This window comes from Aotus nancymaae, unplaced genomic scaffold (assembly GCF_030222135.1).
Source record: "Aotus nancymaae isolate 86718 unplaced genomic scaffold, 86718_ANA_hifiasm-v0.15.2.pri h1tg000059l, whole genome shotgun sequence".
NCBI lineage: Eukaryota > Metazoa > Chordata > Mammalia > Primates > Aotidae > Aotus > Aotus nancymaae.
In genome coordinates this window covers 72,937,772-72,959,650 of record NW_026988473.1, presented here as the reverse complement: position 1 = coordinate 72,959,650, position 21,879 = coordinate 72,937,772, and the positions used below count along the sequence as shown (strand labels likewise).

Genomic DNA, 21,879 nt, shown 5'->3' with positions numbered 1-21,879 from the left:
ATCTATTAAAATAATAAATATATCCCATTATTAGATGACAGGAATACATATTCTCATCTCAATTGATTTAAAAATGGCAGTTACTAAGTATTTTTAATTCTACCAATATTTACATATGGTAAAGAATGAAACATTTGGAATTATTAGAAAAAATGCAACAATAAATTACCATTATTTACAGAAAAGTAGATATAATTCTTGAGAATTTTGATAAAAACACCCCCAATATATATCTCAAGATATAATTTCGTAATTATATCTACTCTTTCTGGAAATAATGGTAATTATTAGGTTTCTAAGAGAATCCAAGAGAATAATGGAAAAATTTGGTATTAACACCAGCAAAAAGAGTTGAAAAAGGTAATTGAATATAAAACAAACAAAAAACAATCCTTCTGTATATTAGCTATAATCAGTTTGAAAAATTGAATAAAATAAAAATATGCCACTCACAGTTGCAGCGAAACATAAAATATCTAGAGACAAAACAAATGTGTTCACTGAGAGATATGTAGAGATTTGAATAAAGGCTGTATACTATAAAGAATAGTTCTTCCTTTTAATTATTTTATTATTATTATCATTATTTGACACAAGGTCTTTCTCTCTTATCCAGGCTGGAATGCAGTGGTGAGATTACAGCTCACTGCAGCCCCAACCTTGACCTCTCAGGCTCAAGTGATCTTCCCACTTCAGCCTCCCTATTAGCTAGGATCACGGGCACACACACCACCTGGCTAATTTTAATTTTGTATTTATTTTGTAAAGACGGGGTCTCAATATGTTGCCCAGGCTGGTCTTGAACTCCTGGGCTCAAGTATTCCTTCCACCTCTGCCTCTCAAAGTGTCGGATTACAGACGTTAGCCACAGTGGCTGAACTCTCAGTTTTTTTTTTTTGGGAGTGTTGCAATTTCAGTAACATTCTCAGACAGGTTATTTTGCTTGTTTTTTTAATTTAGCAAAGTGATTCCAAAGTTCGTCTGAGGGCACATCCAAGTACGTATTTCAAAAGAGGAGTAAAAGAAGGGATGAACCTTACTAAACATTAAAATGATTAAACTTCAGTAACTTAAAAGACAGCAGAAATTAACTTGCAAAAATGACCAACACATTGAACCAAGGGGCAAAGTCAGTAAAAAGCCCTGTAAATGACCTGGCTAGATATAAGAACCTGCTAGATAATAAAGGTAACATTACAAGCTTATGAGGAAAGTAAAGTTTAAGCAAATGTAGGTCTAGATATATTACACATATTAATTAAAAATACTCCATAGAAATGGGTAATGATTATGCACAGAAAGGTCACCAAAGAATTAAAAGTGAGTAATACACATATAAAATAATACCCCATCCTACTTATAAAAAATAATGAAAACATAATATTTGGTCTGAGTTTTGGGAAATAGGCACTCCTACTCTATGGTTGGGTTTGTAATTAATAAATATATTTTTAGAGGGCAATGGACAGTGTGTATTAAAAGCATTACAAATGTGTATTGCTTAATCTTGCAATTCAACTTCTAATAGTTTTGATTAAAAAAAGGATCAGAATTTTATATATATTATAAGGGGCTGTAGTGATATTGTTTATGATAGCAAATACTATGAGTGGAGAAAATGTAAAGCAGTTTCCTGCTGCTTAAATAAAGTTTTCTCTAAGAGTCTAGGGGAAGTATCAGAACCATCTAGGAAGCTTTTTGCCCTCTACTTCCAAGATTCTAATATGTAAAATCCACTCTAGACATATGAAATAAAATAACCGTTACTGTTTTACTTCTCTCAAACATTCTGTAGATTATGCTTCTCATTCCCTTTCTTTTCAGAGTGTTTGTCCTCCCCCAGAGCAGTAACAACAAGGTATCATTCTTGTTACACTGTCCAGGAAAAAATATAATACTTCGGTTATCCTTTATTTTAATTTTTCCCTTTTTAAGTTTTCCTTGAACTACTCTCAAAATATATATTGAAACAGGATCATTGTTTATTTTTTGGAAATTATTTGAAAATTGAGAATACTGATAAAATAAGAGCCAAGGTACATGTTAGCAGACTACTATCTGCTTCTTAGCCTTATATCATAATAACCTGAAAATAAACAACTTAATTATTTCCATGTGATAAAGTCTTACTAATAATTTTTGTCAGTTCTCTCTATGTGATGTGTTAATACTTTGGTATTAAAAGATAAATATCAATCAGATGTATTCGTATGTTAGCTTTCTAAAATTATGAGATATGTTTGAAATGATACATGATATTTTTGATATTTTTAGTAAGATAGAATGTAAAGTAGCATTAAATGAATTTATTTGTTTTTGCAGAGTTTCTAACTATGATATCTTCTGGTATACTCATAACCTCTTCTTTGTCTTCTACATGCTGCTGGTGTTGCATGTTTCAGGGTAAGTTTTAAAATAAATGTATTTAAAACCATTTGTGCCCCAAAATGGGGTAATGAAAGACAACTGTATAGGAAGTTTCACAGGAAGTGGTAAAAGTGTCGAGTGGAATAAATCGTTTCTCTGCTGTTCAGGATAGCGTCAAGAATGGAAGAAATAGTTCTATTTTTAGCATAGCATATTTTAATGAAACTAATATCAAGTTTATTAAATTTAAAACTTAGAGTTACCTCTCCCACAAACTTTTAGTTTCTAAAGCTTCTATGGATATATCCTAATGTCTTCTAAAGGAAAAATTTTCAGAATGAAGAACATCGGGAAGATATTTTAGTATTTGTGTTTCCTGAAAGTGTCCTGTTAAAGCAAGATTTTTAACAATGGAATTTCCAGTTTTTCATTTTAAAAGTTCTATAGGAAGTAATACTTGCAGAGAGAGGCAGAGATTTAAAATGACCAAAGAGAAGTATCTGTCAAAATCACCAAAGGAAAAAAAAAATCATGAAGTGAAAAAAGACCGTATCCTAAGCTTATTACAAACAGTATACTTAAAGTATTCTAGTATGTGTACCACCAAAGCAGTATACTCAAAAGCATGGTGCTTAAAACAGTACATGAATATAGATGAAGAATATAATGTACTTTTGTATATGCCTGTGTCTGTATGGCCACCAGTAGTAAACTAGGTGGCTTTGCCTTGACATTCACACTTGCATGACATAATAGGTCTGGCAGCAGGGTTACTTGGTTTAGCAGGATACTGGGCAGGAAACAGAATGTCAACAGGATAATATCAGGTGCTTATTCAGTAGGAGTCCCTATAGGTGCTCAGAAACAATTTACTTCCCTCCTTCATGTTGCAACTCTGTTTTAAGATAAGGAAACCATGTGGGTAAGCATGGACCACCTTGCATTGGGTAAGGCTCGTTCATACTCCCCAGGAACCTGTATCTTGGGAACAGCATATGTCCCCTCAAGGGATGCCCTTGGGAACAAGAGCACACTGTACACAAGGAGGCTGAGGTCTGTGAGTCCCAAAATGATTGTATAGTTCAATCACAGTCCTTTTGGTCCGGATGCATTTCACCAATAATAAACAATGTTGCTGGTGACGCAGATGACATTCCCTATTTTTCTTAACCTGAAGTATTTCCAGAGAAATGGTTTGAAGAAAGGTTCAGATCTTTGTTTAGTTCTTTCTTCAGAATGTTTTTAAATGTAAGTTATTAGTACAGTGGGTCGTTTGCATAGATCATGTGTTTATTTCAAGGTGCATGTTCAAATTGTTGCTTTACTTTTTTCCCCTCTGATTTTGGAGACTGCTGGTTAAGACAGCAGTATCACATGGGTTTGTCCCGTATGTCCTGATTAGCTTTGTTCAGTACCATGGTTCTAGAACACGTAGTTGTAGAGCATTGGAAACGTAACCACACATTGTAATTCATTCTGTGAAGCCTCAGGGCACCAAGAAAGCCCTCGGTAGAGAGGAGTCTGCTTTATATTCTGCTCTTTAAATGGCTTGGTTACCTGTCCAGGGCTATGCTCCTCAAGTGGACTATGAATAACCAGATACTACTAATGATAACAACAGTAATTCAAAATAGTTACATAATGCTTACTATATGCTAAGTATAAATTCAAAATGCTTTAGATACTTTATGTTATCAAATGCTCAGAATTTTATGGGAATAAATAACATTGTGAAACCTCTTTCAGAGGTGGAAACACTGATGTTTAGAAAGATTAAGTAGCTTGTTGAAGTTTACTTAACTGATGGAGCCTAGATTCAAACCTAGGCATTCTGATTCAGAAACTCCTAAGTTTTTACTACAAGGCTGTATTTTTTTGGAGAGTTCTGTACTTCTTAGAATTTGAACTTAATATTTGTTTAAATGCCTTTATCTTGACTTACTTGAAATTCTGATCTGTCTATCCATCTGTGTATCTATCTATATCAGATAGATATAGAAAAGAAAAATGCAGTCATTTATTAGTATAATTAATTACATATTATTTTGCCTTTACGTTGTACTAAATTAAAACTCTGAAAAAAACTATTTCTTCATAAATCAAAATAGAGTCAATTTTTTTAAAGGATCAGCAATTCAAACAGACTTCTTTTTAAAGAGGAAGATTACATTGAGAATTCTTTTCTCTAATTTTTTGAAGTAAAAGGAATGCATATTTAAATTTTGATTTTACTTTCCTAGGACAAAGATCATAGAGAGAAAGTGATTTTAATTTATACAGAGAAATAATAGGCATCTATAGGATGAATTATATATAATCAATCAATTATTAATCTAAATTAATAGGTTTTTATTTTAGGTAGAAATGAAGAAAGCAATTATTCTAATTCTGAAACATGTGATGCAACCCATACATAATACAATAAGCATTCTACAGTGGACATTTTCTTCAGGAAATTTAATTTTTAAAAAAAGCAACATAGATATGCTTCTGGTATGAGAAATGTTAGTACTGATAACATTTTCCAATTTTCTGAAAATAAAAAAAATACACTGTATTGGTAAAGGATTGGCTTATAAGTAAGTCTATTTAAGTTATTTGTGCAAATGTTGGGAACAGAGGTATCTTTACTTCTGAAATGCCTAGATAACTTTGTTCTTCAGCTTTTGGTTATACAAGTAAAGTACAGTTGTTCCAAGTAAATTTCTTGGATTTATATTGAAATTTCATTTCAACAGTATGCTTTAAATCTGAACAGAAAATCACGATTTGCTTAGCGTTAACTTCTCTAACAACGTGCTAAGTACCATAAGGTAAAGAAGAGCAATATATCGCATGATCTCTAGTCTTCCTGCGCTGATCACTGATTTGGAATTTTGAAAAGTCAATTGGAAAAGCTAGACATATTATAAAACTGCATATTTTTAAAATGTAAACATCTGTCTTTTATTTACATGAATGCTAACAATTTAGAGAATTGAAGGATCAATGTGAGCTAGAAATTTTAGAAAATATTAGGCTTCAAGGACAAGGTGATTAGACATTGTTGACTGGTTTTTCTTTTACAGAAGAGAAATTGCTTCATATGATTCTCTAAGGTCATTTTTTTTCATAGAATCTTAAATTTTAAAGGAAGCTTAAAAGATATCTTGATGAAACCTCTTTTAAGCTTCTCTACAATATATGTACTAAGTCAATGCCTAATTTTGAAGATGTCCATTCTGTCTTAGGGGAAGTTCTAATTCTTACAATGTTCTTTCTTTTTTTTGCTAGAATTATTTTACTGTAATTTCTGTCTAACTCTTTAACTGTGATTCTGGAGGCCATGGGAATTGAGTCCCCCACTTTTCTAAATTCTATTCATCTGTTTCTTCGAATTACTAACAATTAATATTAATTGAATGCTTTTCTTTTACTGACATTTGCTCTCATTAAATCCTCCTAACAACCCTGTAAATTTATTATTATTATTATTATTCTCAATGTTCAGCTGAAAGTATAGGAGCAGTAAGAAATAAGGTAAGTTGCTGAGGGTCATGGCTGGTAAGTAGATTTCCAGTTCAAACCCAAGTATCAGGTGCCAGAACTCACATTCTTAACCACTAAATTATGCTGACCCCCATCTGGCAACACTTCTCTGTATCCATTTTAAAACTGTAAACCAAACTAAGTGTTGTTAGAATATGTGATCTGATATTGGCAAAGTGAAAGTCTCATTGTCTTCGTTACAAGTATTGCAATCACTATTATTTCGGACCCCATTTTTTCGTGTCATGATTAACCGTGCCCTTGGCTTAACCTGGTTTTCATTCTCGTTGTCTATTTTAGCAATTCTCTTTATTATTTATAAATAAATCTGTTGCATGCCACCCTAAAATGATAACATTTCATGTACACTCAATTCAGATGTTCTTTTTAGTGTTAAAATGCATCTTTAAAATACATTAATTTTCTTCTCCAAGATGTTATTATAGCATAGTGGTTAAAAGATGCATCACTTGATACCTGTGCAGACTGGGCAGATAATTTGACCTTTTTGCTATCCATTAAGTGAGATTAATAAAATCACTTACATCATAGAGTTGTCTTGGGTTTAAATAAGGTAATGCAGCAAAGTAGGCAGAATATAGACATACTCAATAAATGTTAGCAAAAAAAATATACTCTTACCAATATTAATAGCTTTGTAAGAAAGAAACTCCACATTTAACTGTTTGAAAAAATCAGGTTTTTTTTTTGTTTGTTTGTTTTTTGATAAAGATACAACACTTTTGAAAAGCCCAGATCCCAGATTTTCTTATCGGCAAAGTAATTTGATGAACATATAGTGAAAACTGCTTAGCAACTCAAAAGAATATTCCTTGATATGGCAACAATTATTATAACATTCTAAGGTCTCTAAAATTGTATTGATTTTTAACAATAAAGGTTTATCTTTGTAAAACAAGCCTTCCTACTGAGGAATTTTTGCTTTTAACTTTTAGTATACCATTTTAGGAGGTTGCTCTTGGTGTGCTGCATTAAAGATACCCAATTCCTAAGACACCTGGTGAAAACAAAACAAAACCAGACCATTTCCTCTTTCCAAACATGTATAGAGCGGGATATTTCTTTCTTCATTTTCTTTTAAAAAACTCATTAGAAGGAGATGCATACTGCTATTCTCACTGATAAAAAGGATATTGGCAGGGAAAATAAATTATGAATGTCACAGAGCCTCTGCTTAACAGCCTAACCCAGCTCCTTTCAAAGAAATGTGGAGGGAATGCCTTGTAAATGAGATCTGGCACCTTAGCTTCTGCAATCTTACCGTAGTCAACACTCCCACTGGCTTTAGCTTGGAGAGTGCTGCGTAGGTGGTGATTGTATTTTATGTCTTTAAGTAAGTGAGAGAGACTATAATGTGATAATTCTGGGAATGATAGAGGGGAAAGTCCTCCCCAGATGTTTGGAAGGCAATGACAGCACATTAATAGTCTAAATAACTTTTGTGCTAGCTCTGCCGCACTTCTCAGACCATTTCTACTGCGTGAATGATACCTGAATTATTCCTCTAAGTAGACCTCTTTGCCATTTGGTACTATTTGTTAGCAATAGTTAAACATAGAGCGTGGTTTATATTCCACTTGAATCACTTTTTCTAGGAAATCTATGAGGAGTATTTTTATGTGCATGTTTTTAAAAACATTTATTCTTTATGCCAGGGGAACACCGTGGGCGGGCTCTGTCAACAGTGACATTAACGAACCCAGCCAGTGTCATAGGCAGGCAGTTTAACAGGGAACATCATAGGGGTTTAGACTCAACACGTTAACCAGGGTTAGACAGATATTGTGGGGATCGGCTTACTGTGCTGACTGGAAAATATCCCCCCTCTCTTATGGCCTCAGGCCTTAGGAGGAGGACATTAAGGATATGCTGTTAGGGGATAGAGATATTTATGCAATATAGTGAAGTGTTAAGAATTGCTGATTCCCAGGTATCTTCTCTTTTAAAAGCCAGTTTCACAGAAGTGTCTCTTCACCCACACTGATGGGGCAGAAGGAAAGGCTTGGTTATCTCGCTATTGGTGGGAGACACTTGCTCCTCTTAGAAAACCAAATTGCATTTTGGCCAGGCGCGGTGGCTCACACCTCTAATCCCAGCACTTTGGGAGGCTAAGGCAGGCTGATCACCTGAGGTCAGGAGTTCAAGATCAGCTTGGCCAACATGGCGGAATCCCATCTCTACTAAAAATACAAAAATTAGCCGGGCATGGTAGCAGGCACATGTGATCCCAGCTACTTGGGAGGCTGACGCAGGACAGTCACTTGAACCTGGGAGGTGGAGGTTGCAGTGAGCCGAGATCATGCCACTGCACTCCAGCCTGGGTGGCAGAGTGAGACTCCATCTCAAAAAAAAAAAGAAAAAGAAAATCAAATTGCATTTTGAATGGAAGGCCCACAGTTGTATGTTAAAAAACTCTATTCCATCACTGAGGGAGAAAATGCTTACTTTCCTCTGCATTCCTTTCAGTTTCCCATTTCTTGCCTGTACATTTGCAGTGACTATGTAATTTATTGTTCAAACCAGATATTTTTGAGAATGAATGGGGAAGCTATTGATAATTCAGCAGTGGCTATAGAAAAACCAGGTCATATAGGTATTCTACCTATTCCTAGGAAGGTGGCAGGGGAAGCTTTAGGAGAGGCTAATATACTGTTTTAATGTAGACTTTTAGCTAGAGTCATAAATGGAGTCTTAACCTCCAATAGGGTCCCTGCATGTGTATTTAAGAACCAGAACCTTCAAATAATGCACACTGTAAGTTTGCTTAGCTTTGTCTCACTTTAGAGATTATAATTAGATGTCCACTACCCTGGTCATTAGACAGCTGAGGATTTGGATGTTCATGACAGTGGTTAAAATCTTTTATAAACTCTCTGTCACTGCCACAGGTGACTTGTTCTAATACTTCCTAGATGCCTGGTTTTTAATGAGTCTGGCATACTCATTATCAGTTTGGTGTCCATTATTTCTATCACAAAATTCTACTTCTTCTTCCATAGAATAGGTGTTTTTAACATGGCTCCATAATCCCTAGGAATCATTGAATGGATTGAGGGATCCATTAGTTCCTGAAATACATACACACATATATCTGTATATTTATGTATATGTTTGATTTTGAGACACGTATGTACATTTTGTTTAAAAGAAGGTTTCTCAGCTTTCATTAGATACCTTAAAATTTGTGTGGTCAAAAAAGTTTATAAAAATATGAAACTGAAGTTTTTAAAGCAAGATTTTAAACAAAGAGCTATAAGGTCTAATATCACATTGACACATTTTTATTTAGAGTTAAAAACACTGGATTGGGGGAAACATAAAAGCTACTCGGACAATTTTTTTCTCCCATGAAGACTGTTGGAAAGAGAACTTGACAAACATAATGAGCAATTTGACAACTGCGTTATCATTTTAGAGGATAATAATTATACTATCCATAATAATTCCCTAGTGTTAGATAATGTTGACTATGTGACAGGGACTATTCTTAGCACTTTACACACGTGTGCATAAACACACACACACATGCACATATGCACAGTACAATAAATTTTTCTATCATTTCTATTTTATAGATGAAGAATTGAAGCACAAAAGATTAAATTAAGTAACTGTCCAAAGCCACACAGCTGATACCTGAAAAAACTAAGACTGAGTTCATGAAGTCTGACCCCAGAATTTAATTTCTACCCTTTTCTTGAATTATTGAATTATTTGTTCATCATTTAGAAAGTACTCTTGCTTATGAATAAAAAATATTTATGTCATGCAAAACTCTAAGATAGACTTTTCTATATATCTATGTAAGTTGGTGAATATGTATACATATATGTTGCCTTTTTGAATAAGAAGTTCAGTTTTGATTCAGGTTACATGAAGTTCAAGGTTTTGAAGGTGAAATCTAACTAGCTCCCAGAAAATGGAGTGAGAAGAAAATGACTTCTTTATGGTGCTGCCTTATAAATGTTTCCTAAAATATTTGACCTTGTTAAGGTACATAACAATAACTTTATAATATAAAAACTTTATAACAATTCTAATAATAAAATCATATTTATGTGATACTTTACTTGCCAGAATTCTTCCATATAACCTGAAAATAACAGTGGAAAAGACTAGGATTTAGACTGGAGCTGATAAAAATGTTGAGGAAGAGATATTCTTGTCAGTATTACTGCCAGTGTTTCTTTATAAAAAGATTAAGTGAAAACATAGCAAAGAAAGCAATGTGGAAAACACATTATTCATCATATAGAAAAATCTATTAAGTCCACAGATTTCAAAAACCCATACCTTTTAGAATTTTGCTATGAATTTTCTGTAACTATTAGATTACCCATCAAGTTATTATTCAAACGTGAAGGATAAATTTGATAATGAAATTTCAAAGTAAATACATAAACAAACCCAAGTAAGCATGCAATTTATGAATTACCATAGTTTTGCTGTCTCACACATTTTGGTGTTTTGACTTGAACTATAGTGAAATCCTGGGTTATAATAGTGAAGAAACAGGATTGATTGCTAGAAGATCACTAATGTAGTCTTGGACACATCAGTTTTCTATAGAGCTTCCTGATTTGTGAAATAAAGAAAAAGAATTATATTTCACAGACCTATTAGAAGAGAAATGTTAGCTATTGTACATAAAATTGACACTATACACACACTGGAATGGGCAATTCCTTTTTGGCTAGGACTGGGTCTAAATGCTCCCTCCATGGGCTCTGGCTGAGTTCTTCCTGGTGTTGCTTTACATTGTGACAGGGCAATACTGAGTTCTCTTCTCTCTAACCCCATTATATATCAGTGAGTTCCAACATGAAAGAGAAAAAGAAAATAGAACATTGAGCCATATCCTAGGAAAACTATAGTGTTTCTGTGGATAGGAGTGTTTATTACCCATCTTTATGCAGGGAATCCCTTTCACGTGTCACTCACTCAGTATTTGTTGGATGAAACTGAATTGCATTAATTAGTTTAAACGAGGAATATGTTTTCCTTCTAGGCTCTTCCGGTTTACCTCAAATATCAAAGTATTACAGATGATAAAAAAGGATAATCTCTAAATTTGTTTAACTATAACGTGGACTGTCATTTTGTAACTATCATTTATATTTAGTATTATCTAGGTAATTAGTTATTATGGAAGCTAGTATATTGATTCCTATGCCAGGGGAATTAGCTTTTAAGTCTTGACTATGTTGGTTTTATTATAGACTGGCACATTTTTGTTGGGGGCCTTTGTGTATCTCTGTGGCTAAAAATTCTGAAAGAAAAAAATCCATGTCTCTCTCCCTTATTATTTTTTTTTTTTAGACATGGTCTTTCTCAAAATTCTGGCCTCAAGTAATCCTCCCACCTCAGCCTACCTAGTGCTGAGTTTACAAGCAAGAGCCAGCACGCTCAGTCCCAGTTCTCCTGATTTGTTTTATTTCACTTATTGGTTCTTCAATTTTTCACTTAAATATATGGGGTGAAAAATATTGAGTAAGTAGATCTCTCTTAGATGGAATCCATATTCTTCTCCTCCATAATAGTTACATATTTTTGATATGTTAATAAATACAATGTCCTATAAAACTATGATGTTTAAGATATAAAGATTTTTTGGCCAGGTGTGGTGACTCATGCCTGTAATCCCAGCATTTTGGGAGGCCGAGGCAGGCAGATCACCTGAGGTCGGGAATTTGAGACCAACCTGACCAACGTGGAGAAACCCCATCTCTACTAAAAATACAAAATTAACCCGGCATGGTGGCGCATGCCTGGAATCCCAGGGACTTGGGAGGCTGAGGAAGGAGAATCACTTGAACCCGGGAGGCGGAGGTTGCAGTGAGCTGAGATCATGTCATTGCACTCCAGTCTGGGTAACAAGAGCAAAACTCCATCATATATATATATATATTTTATACCTTTATATTTTTTTGTTTCCCAACTTTCAATTTTGATTGGCAACCTCCAGTTTTGTTTGCCAACTTCCAATTTTTTCCATAGGATTTTAAAATTTTGTGTAAAAAGTAGTATTTCTGTATAGTAATTATGGACTAAGATCTTATGGTTTATTCACATTTGCTGATATTTTATGCTGTAAGCCAGTTGGTGGTAGGGATTGAGGTCATGTGGTATTTTCTCCCATAAAGATGCATTATAGTTCTATAATTTCTTTGTGAATATGTCTGCACATATATATAGATATAGTATATACAGAGCATTTTCATGTACATGAAGTCATTTATGCTATAAGTTGTATATATTAATGGATTTTTTAAACTTCCAAACTACAAGTTAATTTTTCTCCAGTTTTGGAGATAGACATGTTGGACTTCAGACCAAAAACTTTTTCATATAATTTTTTATCTCAGTTTCACTCCAGGGACCTTTTTTATAATAGCAAGGGTTTATATCTGGAATAACAAGGTGAGATAGTTGGGGGAAAGGAGAAGGAAAAGGGACTGTATTTATTTTAAGAAACATTTTCAGTACAGTACTGTTTTTCTGAAACATGAAATAATTCTTTTATCCTCCACTGTCATTTTAGTGAAGCATGAAAGCTGAGGAAATACTAAGAAGTAATGGATGCTTACATTTTTTTTCTTTGCAAGGGGTCCAAGCTCTTCCCTTTATATATCCACGAAGTGGAGAGGAACAGATACTATTTCTCTTTTTCAGTTAAGGAAACTCAGGGAAATGACCTGTTTTACTTCAAGTATTCAAGGAAGTTGTAAGTGTTGATCCTAAGCCCTTAAGACCCTGGGCTGTACATCAGTCAGCTGCACAGAGACTGGCAGAATCAGCTACTTAATTTGCAGGACCCACTACAAAATGAAATGTGGGATTCCTTGATCAAAAATTATTAAGCATTTGGAGATGATGAGAACAGTGCAGTAAAGCAATGGCAGTGTCTTTCTGAAGAGCAAGGTCCAGTGTACCTGCATAGATTACAAACACATGAGGCTGTCCCTAACTTGTAAGCTTGGGCGACCCCACCAGTAAAAGCTAGAGACAGTCCCTGCCGTGGTTAAGCTGCAGATGGCAGTTCTCTTAGCTATGAGAGGTAAGAGCCAGGAAAGAATGCAGAGGCAAGAACTCTGTTAGGCCAAATAAACAAAGTGGGGGTGGGAGTGAAAGCTGTGGTAGGGTAGGTACCCAGATGCTCAGGATTTCTTTAGGTACCCTGGATCTTTAGAGGCACACTGGGATTATAGGCATGAGCCACCACGCCTGGCCAGCACTCTCCTTCTAAATGTCCCTAACATTTAAAGGCAAGTCAAGTAGACTTGACTTTCCTGATAACTCTGTGTAGGTTAGGAGTGACTCAGTGTCAGGGCAGGACTGAGATCTCAGGCTAGACTCGGAGGTACCCACTGGTGAAGAGAGCTGATGTAAGTTGCAGACAGATTGAATGCTACCTTCCTGCAAATGTGAATATATATACATGGTTTATTTTACTACATGCCATTTGCTAAAACATAGACTTCCTTTTTGAAGGTAGAAAATGAGTTCAAATGTCTGTCAAAACCAGGTGACTTCCCAGTCACATGTAACAACAATCACAGCAAAAGTTGTTTATACACTTCTAATCACTAACTTAATGAATATTTATTGAGCACTTATTATAAGTAATAAGCACCATTTTAGGCACTAGAAAAATAGCAGTGGAGCAGGATAAACCCCTGACTTTAAGAAGTGTGCATTCTAGTGGATTTCATGAAGTTAGAGAACTGCAATGAATTTTAAAATCAATGATTTAGTTTTATTTTTTGAATTCAGTTCTTTTTCTTTGTGCTTAAAGCAAAATAAAAGTGGCAGTCAGAATCAAGTTATATTTTTACCATGAAGAAAAAAAATCATGTTATAGAATATTAGGAAAAAAGTAGGTTCCTAAGGGACAAATTTTTTTTTCTCCTCCTTAAAAATAGATTAAAAAACCACAAATATAAAGGTCACATAAGTGACACTGTGTAGGGAATCCATGAGCCCCACACATTGGGTGCCAGAATGTAGGGATCTATGAGCCCCACGTTGGGCACCAGAATGTGGGGAGCCACCCCTACATCACCTGTGGGTACCCCGAGTTCTGTGGTGACAAAGGAATGAGAAAAAGACGATTAAGAGAGACAGTGGGACCAGGGGGCCATCACTTTATTACTGGAGGCAGTGAATGCCCTAAGCTCTGATCACCCACACTGTTTATTGATTACAATCACTTTGATCTATAGGGTAGGGTTGGAGTGATGGTGGAGTGAATCAGTGAGCTGGAACTGGTGTGTCATCCTAAGGATTGATAAAAGTGGCGGTTTGGGAGTTTCACAAAACAAGCACATGTGGTTATCTTTAGTTTATGATCTATGTACAGCGGATAGAACATGAGCCTTACAAGGAGCCTACGAGTCTGGCTACATCATAGTGCTATGAAGGGGTTTTGTATCCTTGAGCATAATATTTATGGTAACAGAGCCTAGGTCACCCTGCAGCGGAACATGAGGCATGGAGAGGCCTTCCTCCTCAGAGGCCTCCTGTGGCCTTCCGCAGTTTGTTGTTCCTTGTTTATATGTTACTCATAACAAATTGATGTAGGGCTCTGTAAGTCCTTTCTTCTTTGCTACTTTTCCCAACAACACTGTATTTGTGGGATATTTTAAACATGAAATTAAAGTAGGAATAATTCTGTGATTGTCCTTTTGTCAGGTGTGGCATTTTATAATTATCTTTTGTCATAAAATCATGTTATGATTTGAATGTTGTTACTAAGTAGGATTTATTTAATGTATTGTATTATTTTATATGACTTTGTCACAGCCAGGTATTAAAAACAAACAAACAAACAGAAAGCTAAACAAACAAATGAAAAACCCAAATAGGATAACTCTAGATAGAATAACTATAATGCCTCTTGAGGGAAACAAGATAAAAAAAAGAAACCTATAACTTTGAAACTGGTTGGTTGTTGATAGCACATGTTAAGATCCTTATGAGTGCAAAAACAATTTTGATACCCAATAAAATTCTTTATTTCTCATGATAGGAGAACACTAGACATTCTACAGATACTTCAAAATTATATTTGGAACACATACAAGGAAACTTAAAACATTAGTAATAAGCACTTATATTTCCACATAGTCTGTGCACCTCCTTTCCTCATCCCTCTCCATGTGATTATCTTAATTTGTCAAGGCTCTCTGTTTACCATTCGCTAATGTCTTTTTCCCTTCTTGTTTCCTGCTTTGGAATTGTTTGCCATTTATTTATGAAAGCTACAACAATACATATGAGAATGCTCTGTTTTTGATTCCTACATGCACTTGCTATATTAAAAGAAATTATGTGATTATTGTTTACTTTTAAAGTCAATTCTCTACAAATGCATTAGAGATCCATTATGTGCAAAAACCATATTAGAGGGATGCTGAGGTTTGGCAGGGAGTATGAATGTATAAGGGGTAAATGCATAAGTCATGATCCCTTCTACTAATTCAGGTATAAACCAAGTACCTTTGTACATCTTACTTCCTCATATTGGAATGCCATTCTCCTATTCTCTAACCACTGGAATCTCTACATGCTCAGCTGCCTTCTTCTCTATGAAGTCATTCTGGACTTTTATAATCAAAGTTCATTACCCATCTGTACTCTCAAGAGGTTATCATATGTTTATATGTCATTAATCATTTTGCCCTTTTTAATTGTTGTTTTTGCTTTTATGTCTAATTTGACCAATTATATCAGTGCTGTGGGCATTCAATTTAAATTAAAGTGAAATAGTATTAAGAATTCAGTTCATAGGCCAGGCACGGTGGCACATGCCTGTAATCCCAGCACTTTGGGAGGCTGAGGCAGGAGGATCACAAGGTTAAGAGTTCAAGACCAGCCTGACCAACATGATGAAACCCCATCTCTTAAAAAAAAAAAAAAAAGAATTCAGTTATTCACCTGTACTAGCCACATTTCAATTCAATTGCTCACTAGCCACGTTTCTCTAATAGTTGCTATGTTGGACATCAGAGACTTACATCATTTCCATTATCACAGAAGGCTCTATTGGACAGTGCTGTTGTAGATCGTGCACATCTTTGAAGGCAGTGGCCATAATATTGAAAGTAGTAAGGTTCCAAAATTAATAAAATAATAAGTCCAAAGGAATTATATCACAGTGATGGTGTGGGGCAAGAAGCAGGGTCAGGATTGTTTGGCAAATAGACACAGAGTTTTGTGTTATCTTGAGTGGGTTCTGTTATATTTAAGAAGATTGCATTCTACTTTAAAGAAAGGCATGCATGTTATATCTGCTAAAATAAATAAAGGTACTAGGAATTTTAAATACCATAAAAATCATGTAGAACATGTGCCTCAAATTTTAATAAATGTGGCCACAGTGAAGTAAATAGATAAGAGAGATAATATCAGATTTTTTCTATCAGTTCAAATATCCGTAATATCTAGGTTACGTTCCTATTCAAAATTCCTTAGAAAAAGATTGTTTTAATGGCCCTCATATATAAGAATTCTAAGAAATTCTGCACTAGTACTAAAAAAAATAAGCATTTTTATTCTTTACTCGTACAATGAAAAAGTAAGTTATTGTATTCACTTGAGTTTGAAAAATAACACATAAAATTATTGGTTTGGTAAAATATACTCCTTCCTTTTCTAAGTCTATAGCCATATAAAGCTATCAAATTTTGCTCAATATATACATTGGTCTTCAATTTAACAATTGGATATTCTGCAAGGGGGATAGGCCTGGAACGGGGGAAGGAGCATGGATGTTGGAATCAGATTAACTGGGCTTTCAAGCCCAGCTCTGCCACTGACTGACATTGTTGTGTTGGGAGATACTTAAGTCCTCCAAATCTGAGGTCACTGATCTTTACCATACAAGTCTTTTACAAAGTTTGTGAAAATGATCATAGAAGTAACAAGCAACTGTTTGGCATGTCCAGTGTATGGCCTTTCAATAAGGAGTTAAAAATCTGCCTTCCAGTCAACTTTCAGTACCTTCACCACCTAATTATAGCCAAATGATGTGGGATTTCATACTTGAGTTTTTTTGATAAATGATTTTGTTTTAATCATTGTCTGTCTTTAGATCTTAACCATATTTCTTTGGTGACAACAATTATACCTAAGACAAAGTAATCTGAGCTCTCTATTGTTGGTTTTTTGTGTTTTTTTATGCATATTCCATATTGTTTTTGTTGTTATAGTCTTGAAATAAAGTTTGAAATCTGAAAGTTAAAAAAAAAAAAAGACAAAGTAAGGACAATTTTAATGGAGTTTTAAGACAGGGATAGCCTGTGCTATTTAGCTTGAGTGTAGCTTAAAATGACAAAAAGCTCTCAAAATTAAAAGGAGTTTTAGAATAATACATTCCACTTAATGTGCCAAGAGCAGCAACACTGTTTGATTGGGCTGGCCTGAAGAACTTTACTGTATAGTAACATCATTCACCTTTCTAAGGACCTAGAGCATGGGAAGGTTATGTCCACTTGTATGTTGTTATGATAGGAGAAGGGATTAACAACATTTATTTGCCTGGTGTTAGGACCCTAAATTATAAGCAGCTCCATTCCAACACACACACACACACACACACACACACACACACACACACACACACACACCCCTGACTTCTGTTGATGTTGATCCCCTTTTATGATGTGTACCTCTTTAACCATCTGATTTGCTTTGTGTGACATAGGGGGCATGGAGTGAGATAAGCATGTTTCTGAACCCCATGCTTTGACTATACTTAATCTCTTAATAAAAGCCTTAGGTTTCTCATATGTGTAATAAAAATAAAGATACTTACCTTGTATGATTATTTTGTTTTGAAGTTTAAATGAGAAATAGATGTTCTAAAAATTTCTGAAGTGATACTTTCTTAGTAAGCATTAATCTTCCCCCTTCCTTACCTTTCTCAGAGTTATTTGTGAGGACTTAGTGAACTAATGTAATATATCATGAGAGGTGAAGAGCACAGAATTTGAATCAGATCTGAATTCAAATCTTGGCACTGCTACTTATCAGCTGTGTGACCCTTGGGTATTATTCTATCTTTTATGATACTTTTTAAATTTTTTAAAATGGGAATAATAATTCCTAGTTCATGCAGTTTTTGTGAGGATAATGTAAAATGTATATAAATTTCTCTGTGCTAGCCCTGGTGTTTCCCATACATTACTAAGCTATTATTAAAGTACTCTACTCCAGTTACTATATGTAGTCTGACTTAGGTTCAGCTTCTTTGAAGAGATCTTCCAAACGAGATCATGAGTTTCTGGAGGAACCAGATTCGACTCTGTTGAATTCTGAGGCACCACTGGAGTAGTGCTAAGTGCATTATGCTGATGTCTGTTCAACTTTTGGCCAGTAGAATAAATGCCTGGGTTTTTTTTTTTTTTTTTTTTTTTTTCCTACTTAGCTATCAGCCACTATCCTTCAGATGGCCAATACAAACAAAACATTGGGTAAATTATTAATGTAAAGAAAGCTGAATCAAATTCATGGGCTGTCTGGGTATAATATCCCAGCAATTGTATTGTGTAACCAGAAACTTATAAATGATTAGTGACAAAAATTTCACTCATATTTGTATGATATATATATCAATTTATCTCATACTTAGGCCATATTTACTGTATTGCTTAAAAAAAAATGTGTGTGTGTGGTCCACTATGATGTCATATAATGCATGCCCATGGCATGTACTGAATGCTCACTAATGACTTCATGATGACTAGCTTTAAGGAAGAAAATAAAATTATAAAAAGGAAGTGAGCATAAGCAAAGAGGGAAGAAAGCAAAGTGATCAGGACGAGGAGATGGTGAATACTACTGGAGGCTGGCTTGGCCATTGCTTTCCTAACCTTCATGTATGGATCTGTTAGTATTATTATTCAGTTTTTGTTTAAAAATATTATTTTTGTAAAAGCATCATAGCTGTGACATACTTAAAAATATATCTTTTTAAACTACTAAAATCAAGTATTTGGGAGCATGAAGGATTATTTAAAAATAACATACTGTAAGCCAACCAAGAACAGATAATCTTGGAAATAAATTTTTCCTTAGGATTCTTTAAAATAATAAAATACACTGCAAAAGTTTTAAAGCATTTCCAAATCTTGCTTTGTCATGCAGTCTTTGCTTACGCAGCAGTGATCTTGTTGATGCTCTGTGCAATCTGTCATTTTATGGATTATCCCTACGAGGTAGATGTTAACCACTTCTTTTAAGAAAGGCAGAACACAAGACAGTTGAATGGTTTGTCTTGGTTTTTCACAAAGTAAGAAACAATCAGAATGAGATTTTTATAGTTCGGGCTCTCCTGCCTGATTTATTATTTTGAACTTTTTATGTGACTCTGTCTATGGAAAAATTGAAGAGTAAACAGATTTAGGGACTGATTGCTGTATATACATTGTTTTCAGACCACAAGAGAGACAAACTTCCACTTCTGGTTATTTCTGAATGACGTTTCTCTGCAAACCAGCAAGCCTTGTTTTATCCAGACTTGGCCAAATTAAATATGATCCCTGTATTTTTCCCTCATGTTTGGAGATCAAGCAAAATATTCATCATTACACTGTTTACTGAAGTGAAAACTTGTATGTGATTATATGAATGCCTAATAGCCTTGAAGTAAAGACTGTCAAATTCAATAATATCTGGAGAGATTGCATGTATTCTTCTCTACCACGTATTTATAGCATTTGTTTGGAGGGCCAAAATTTTTGTTTTAGTCCTATAGTTAAGAATTTCTTAAAATTTTTAAGATTTTTCAAATTCTCCTAAATATAATACATAAGGAACACTTTTTAGATAAATGCTGTGTAAAGTTAGAAAAAAATTTTTTTTTACTGCACCTCCTGATCTCAATATCTTTTCGTTTCTCTGTTTGTTTGTTTTAAATTTAATTTTAGAGGACTGCTGAAGTATCAAACTAATTTAGATACCCACCCTCCCGGCTGCATCAATCTTAACCGAACCAGCTCTCAGAATATTTCCTTACCAGACGAACATTTTCATGAACCTTTCCCTGAAGGATTTTCAAAATCAGAAGAGTTCACTCAGAACACATTTGTGAAGCTTTGTGTGGAAGAGCCCAGATTCCAAGCTAATTTTCCACAGGTCAGATTAATTTTGTGTTTTGATCTCTACAAAATTTGTTTCCATATGATTGATCAACATCACATATAAATGTGCTTTTCAAGCTATATATTCATGCATAGCAGGATATTTCAAGATGTTCCAACAGCAAGTTAGTACCTATTATTCCATTACAGGTACCTGACAGTTCAAGGCAAAAGATCTATGATATTAGAGGATAGATAAGATTTCTACTTAACTGACCATATGACCTTTGCATAAAACAGCATTGGTGCTTGTAGCCAAGAGAGGTCAAACATTTTCCCATTAGTTGAGAAAAGCTGGTTGAATAATAAAAATAGTAGTAAAAAAAACCTATCACTACTACTACTAATTACTATTTTACTGTATTATTATGTATAATATTTTAAATAGTAAATAGCAAAATCCATTTATTGAATGCTTAATATTATCTGCTAGGCATTGTGCTAAATATCCTGTATGCATAATACAGAACATGTATTAGGCATACAGAATGTTTTTTGCAGTATTCACAAGTAATTAATATTATCCTCAATTGTCTAATAAAGAAATTGTGCTTACCTTGATCAAAGTCTCCAAACTAGTAAGTGGCAGAAGAAGCATGCAAACCCAGGTCTTTGACTAATATGCTTGCTCCTGGAAAACTTTCATAAGTATTCAGCAATTGGTTCAATAAGGGGTCTGATCTTCCTCTGTGTCTATGGGAACTGCCCCCAGGCAAATAACACCTTTTATTCTTCATCTATAAAAGGTGGAAATAGGAAATAGTGATGTCAAATGTCTCAATAAGGAAGAGAAGACGGAGACGTCAAAAGCTAGGATGAATTTGTGGATGACTTTGGAATAGGGTACTAGTCTTGTATTTATTATATTATTAATAATAATCCTCTAGATCCCTATTAGACTATAATTTTCTGAACTTTTCTGAGTTTCACATAATATTCACAAGTATTAGACAAGGCAGGTATGGCGACTCCCATTTTGCTCATGTGGGACCTGATACTCAAAGGGTAAGTGACTGTCTCAAAGGTTGAGGCTGCTACATTGCAGAGCTTGTCCTGCAATGCTACTCATAACACAGTGAGGGGCCAAATGTTATTATATGCAGAAGACGCATGATCTGTCTGCATGAAATAAGGAAGATTTGAAACAACTAAAGTGAGGCTTAAAATGGTGGCCATTAAAAAGTTTTAGTTGGAGGCCTCAAAGGGATGTGAGAGAAAGAATGTGTAACTTTAGGAGAAGGGTTAGCCACATAGGCTTCTGCACTTTCCACAGTTTGCACTTATCCTGGGATCAGGGCTAACCATGTAACACATATTCAAAATTTTCACGGTTTCCCATTTTTAAATATTATTTTCAGTTTTTCTTATATTATATAAAAGTAAGTGGTAAATAACATGCCTATCATATTGCATTTTTAAAATTATGCACTATACATATTTAACATGTATACATATTATATGTATGTATATTATGCATGTACATTATATACATTAAAAATCTAGGATTTTCTTTTTTAATAAACATGAGACTCATGCTTTATTTCTGAAATTATCCCCAGATTTATCTGACATTGTTAACTTTCCTTTCTTCTTTTATTAAATATATTGTCTATGTATATTACATATCTGTAGGCATAAAAAGGTGCATAAAAGAATATATACTTATTTGTTTATGGTAGTTACACCCGGAGCGTGAGTTTGAGGGTAGGGTTTGATATTACTTTCCATTTTATTTTATACTTTTGTTTATTTGAATGATAGTGAACATCTATTATTTGTTACTTTTTTTATGTTTTCTGATTTAAAATACAAATTAACATAT

The 21,879-nt window shown here is 34.4% G+C and overlaps 1 protein-coding gene across 10 annotated transcripts in view; it reads left to right on the top strand.

Annotated features, from left to right (window-relative positions):
• Positions 1 to 21,879, top strand: part of NOX4 (NADPH oxidase 4) — a 154,149-nt gene that overhangs the window by 59,333 nt on the left and 72,937 nt on the right. For all 10 annotated transcript variants that reach the window (XM_021665640.2, XM_021665639.2, XM_012444856.3 and 7 more), the window contains 2 exons: positions 2,323 to 2,403; positions 19,845 to 20,052. In XM_021665640.2, the coding sequence (XP_021521315.2) occupies positions 2,323 to 2,403; positions 19,845 to 20,052 (289 nt within the window). The remainder of the gene's footprint in view (positions 1 to 2,322; positions 2,404 to 19,844; positions 20,053 to 21,879) is intronic.